Source organism: Chelonoidis abingdonii, chromosome 19 (assembly GCF_003597395.2).
Source record: "Chelonoidis abingdonii isolate Lonesome George chromosome 19, CheloAbing_2.0, whole genome shotgun sequence".
Taxonomy (NCBI): domain Eukaryota; kingdom Metazoa; phylum Chordata; order Testudines; family Testudinidae; genus Chelonoidis; species Chelonoidis abingdonii.
Genome location: NC_133787.1, coordinates 32395602 through 32400604, shown reverse-complemented (window position 1 = coordinate 32400604; position 5003 = coordinate 32395602). Strand labels below are relative to the sequence as shown.

The 5003-nt window shown below is 50.1% G+C and overlaps 1 protein-coding gene across 1 annotated transcript; it reads right to left on the bottom strand.

Annotated features, from left to right (window-relative positions):
* Nucleotides 1-314: 314 nt before the first annotated feature.
* On the bottom strand, nucleotides 315-4547 carry LOC116819134 (protein phosphatase 1 regulatory subunit 3E-like). The gene has a single exon (XM_032770615.2). It carries the CDS (start codon nucleotides 1875-1877, stop codon nucleotides 924-926), a length of 954 nt encoding a protein of 317 aa, XP_032626506.1. The 5' UTR covers nucleotides 1878-4547; the 3' UTR covers nucleotides 315-923.
* Nucleotides 4548-5003: the final 456 nt, after the last annotated feature.

Genomic DNA, 5003 nt, shown 5'->3' with positions numbered 1-5003 from the left:
CCAAGTCCCATCAATTTTAATGAGAGCTGGACTTGGTCTCCAAATCACTGCAGGTGGCTTGCTTGCACTCCAGGTTCCCAGTGATGACTAGCAGCTAGAGGCCATATAAATACAGAGTTCGCTACAGATTATTCTGCAATTGTCCAATCCATACTTTACACCAACTTATGTTATAACAACAAAAATGTAGCAAGCTTGAGGTGGAAGATATGGTGGAACTCACAAATTACAGTACAGGACTTGCACACTTATGCTTTGCTTTTGCAAAGAAGAAGTGTTGAAATGTTTTCCCCTAAATAAAGTTAAATAGAAAATATAAATAATTTATATTTATTTGTAAACAGAATTCAAAAAATATCTTCTAGTGAAATATAAACAAGCATTTTAAAACTAAGAGACTGTGACTAACTGCAGGGCAAACTATATCGGTGAGAAGAGTGGCAAGATTACAGTGGAGCGGATAAATGACAAGGCAGAAGAGGATAACTGTAGATAACATTGAAAAGTATCTCAGATCCCCGAAGATCTCGTAGAAAAGCTCCTTAGTAATATTTCCAGTATAGCGAGTACAAGTTTTAGTGGAATAAAAAAGAGATTTGGACGGAGCTGCCAAACCGTATTTGCTCCTATTCCCCAGTCCCTGGCCATAGAATTCTTCGTGGGTTGGATGTGCCCAAGTCCGCCGGTGCCAGCCCCTTGGGGTCTAACACGATACCCGCTCGATGCTCCAGGGGCCCTGTCACGTTCATGGCGGGAAATTCCTCCCCCAGCCGCCCGGCCTGTGAGAAATGCGCCCAGCAGCCGCTGAAGGCTGCCGAGCCCGGGAAGGGCGCTGAGGCGGCGAGGGTGGCCTGCATCCGGGAGGGAGCTCAGGTCTCCCCGGCACAGAGCAAGCCACGCTCAGCGGTCCGGCGGCAGGCCGCTCAGATGAAGTGGATCCAGGCGCCGCCATCCGGCTCCTCCGTCGGGGAGGTGGCGGCCCGAGCTGCGCGCGGGCGGCCCCGCAGCCGGTAGTTGAGCCCCTCGTTGTTGTCCCAGTACTCGGTGCCGGCCACCCGGTAGCGCACGGCGAACTCCAGCGTGCCCCCCGCGGCCGCCGCCGGCAGGTGGAAGGAGAAGCGGTCGGTCAGGCCGTCGGCGGGGCCCGGCGACAGGTAGGCGGCCGTCACCTCGGCGCAGCTGACCCAGCGGTTGAGGGTGTAGCGCACGGACACGGCCTTCTCGTAGGCCAGGTTGAGGACGCGCACGGCGCCGCGCAGGCCGGCGGGCTCGGCCCGCACCCACTCCAGCTTCACCTTGTGCCGCCGCACCCGCTCCGCGAAGCCGGGGCTGGCGCCGGGCTGCGGCGGGAAGAGAGGCTCCAGCAGCGGCGACGGGCCGAACAGCACCGGCTCCAGCTCGCCCAGCGCCGGCGGCTTCCTGGTCTTGAACAGGTCGGCGGCGCGGGCAGGGAGCGGCAGCGGCACCTGGGGCAGGTCGGCCTCGCAGAAGTGGCGCACGGAGATGAGCTCCAGGCCCAGCGAGTCGGCGAAGCGCACGGTCTTCCTGCGGGACGGGCTCTGCTGCAGGGCCGGCCGCAGGCCGCGCTCGCCGGGCGTGGGCAGCGACTTGGCTCGCCGGCGCAGCGTGGGGCTGGGGGGTACAGGAGGCACCGAGGGCTCCCGGCCGCGGGAAGGCTGCGGCTTCTCCCCGGAGGCTGCCGCTTCTCGGACCACCGGCGTGGGAGACGGCGCCCCTTCGCGCTCCGGGCTGCAGTCCCCCTTGCAGCGCTCGGCCAGGCTGCCATAGAGGCAGGCGCTGCAGCTGAAGTTCCGAGGCAGATAGAGCCGAGGGGGAGGCGTGGGCACTGAAGTGTGCAGCGAGGTCGCCTTATCCATGGGGGGCGAGAGGGCGACTAGGATGAGCGGGGCGGCTGCTGCTAGGGCTGAGCCCAAGTCTAATGCATGCCTAGAGCTCTCCGTTCCCGCGGCTGCTGCTGGCTCTTCCGCGAAGCTCAGCTGCTGGCTCTTCCGCTCTGCTGGTTGTGTCGTGCAGCCTAGTGCATGATGCCAGCGGGGGCTCTGTTCGAGCCTAGTACATGGGGCTGACCCACGAGCCCGACTGCTGCCGGGACGATCTCAGAGTCTCCTGTATGATGCTTCCTAGGGAGGCTGATGCTCTCCTCGCTCCAGCTGCTGGGTCTCGTCGGGGTCTAGAAAACGATGATGCCCGATTATCTCGGAGCTCTAGCCGATCCTGCTGCTGCTTTACCGGACCCTAGCGTATGATGCTGCCGGGATCTGTTGCCAGACAGCTGCATGTGCCTGCATTATACCAGTAGCACTGCGGTATCCATTAAGATTTGGAGACTGTCTGTGACGCGCTCTGGCTCCGTAGCCACTGCTGACGCACTGGAGTCATGCAGAAAATTACGCATCTCCTGTCCCTGTGTCATCCTTTCTCATCACTACTTTGCTCTCCGCCCCGTCATCTCTTCCCTCCCACCGTCTCCCTTGTCCTCTATCCCGCTATCATCCACCCCCTCTTCTCCAGTTATCCCCCCTCTTCCCTGGTTTTCAAGGTTCTTCCACCCACCCTTTTCTTCCTGCTCCTATTCTGGGTCTTTCCAAAAGGATCTGATCCCCCTCCCCCTCCAAAAAGGCGCTAGGGTTTCCCCCGTGACAGCATAACAGTGCACTGCTGCACCACTCTTCCTATCCGATCTGTTACAGAAATAGCAGCGCCAAGAACGATGCAAAGTGCAGCTCTGAAAGGCAAAACGCACTGATAAGAAACAGCTGGCTTGGGAGTTGGATCTCGCAGTGTACATTTTAAAGGCGGAAACCCTGCTAATCTGCTATAATGCGTTTACAGTACCCCTGTTGAATAACATACACCTGCTACAGTCCAGCTAGAGACTTGTGTTTGTAATAAAAGCTAAATCCCAGTGTAAACAAGGATTGATTACAAAATATGAACAGTTTGATCCTTTATGAAGTTAATTAGATTAGCAAACGGTATTCAAACAAATTATACTTTAATGAAGCCCAGCTGGCAGCTCTTTCTCACAAGAGGTTCAAGGAGCTAACAGACTACTCACAAAGATGTTTCGAATCCAGACTCTATAAACTGTAGTAAACAAACATTAAAAACAGCAACCAGGCAACAGAATAAACACCCAATGTGAAAGAAAAAACCTGACACACAACTCTTCAGTTTCATTTCTAAGCAGGGTTGTTTACATCATCGTTAACTCCAGTGCTCCCTAGTTCTAGAAAGTCTAGAGGCTGACTCTGGGTGATGACATTAATAATGAGACGTGTCAGTACAACAAGGATTCAGAATCTAAAAACAAAACCCCCAACAACATCATCCCAGCAGAGGACAGGGAACAGTTTTTCTATTGGCTTAAACCAAAACTGTCAGCAACTCAAAAGAGAGTTTTTAAATTACCTCCTATGATTATATCCAATTTGTCTATCTTTTTATGCTGGATGGGTCATAATTAGGCAACAAAAAAGGAATGTCCAACAGTGTTAAATGTGACATTGAATTTGCTTCATAATGAACTGAAGTAGCCTTGTAGTCAGAACAAAAGGAGGATCATTTTGGGCAGTATTCATGTGAAAGTAAAACAGTAACAGCAACTGTTACATTTGAATTCAGTTGGCATATACACTAGTCTAGTATATTGAGATTGTCTCCCTTTTTTGTCCCTCCTGCTGCCTTCTTGCACTGGCCTTTGCCCCCTCCCACCAGTGCAATTAATGTCTCAAGGAAACAGCAGGAACCCCTGCCTGCTTTTTCTGTTTGCTTTAAGCTGGGAATGGGGGATAGGCCTTGGATCACTTGGATTATCTGTTCATTCCCTCTGAAGTACCTGGCATTGGCCACTGTCAGAAGACAGGATACTGGGCTAGATGGACCTTTGGTCTGACCCAGTATGGCTGTTTGTAAGTCCTTATGTATTTTGATCTGTACACTTGAATGTTGGAGTAAAGATTATAGAGGCCCAGGCAGTGATTAACATACATTTTAGTTCCATAAAGCTTATATATACTCTGTTCTAACCATTTATTTTTACTAATTTTTATCCCTAATCATGGGAATGGTCATTTCTTGTCTGTAATTTTATAAGAAATTAAAATGATTAGTGTCATTCTTTTGCTCATGTTAATTACTTTAATTTCACAACAACTGAATTATACAAGTTTTATTTGTAAGATTAATAATGTTCAATAAACTAACCCTATGTATTCATATCACCTTCAGGAGCCTCAGATTTGATAAACTAAACAGGCTTAGATCTGTTAACTGCTTGCATGGGAAACCCTCAAGGAAAACCTTGATAATAGAGGGTGGGGTGATTCTGTAGATGGCATTCTTCTCTTTGTAGCAATGTCCCAGCATGGTGGCAGAGATCAATGTGAGTTTGGAGGTGTTGTTTATGCAGTATGACAGTCAAATTCTGGGGCCAATTCAGACCAATGAAAGGTTGTGTCACTGCTTGTCCTGTAACTCTGAGTGTCTTAAAACACTTGGAAGCTGTAGCTCCCTGTCTGGATACTCCCAAAGAGCATACACTATGTTGAGCATCCCTGGTCCAGCAACTCTGAATCCAGCAGCCTGCTTGTTACATCATAGTCACACTCTGGTTTCTACCAGCCTTGGTAACTACCAGTTATGTGACTCCAAAACATCCTCATCCTGAATTTCCCTAAATTGCCCTGAAATGTTCAACCCTCTCCTGGAACATTCAGAGAAGCTGCTCTTTTAAAGAGACAGAAGCACTGTTTATTTTAGCTGAAATTAATAATAAGTTCAGTTCAAACAGGGCTGGTGTAGATTAAAAGTAAAACAAAACTAAGAGGTTTTAGGTGAGTTCAAGTACAGGGGATAGAGATGAAGTGATTACAAGTAAATAAAAGTAAAATAGCTTTTTAGTGACTAAGACTGAACAAGCTATAGTCTTGGTTCAAGGTATATTTCTTATCAGTCTATCTTCTTTCCAGCCAGGGTTGATT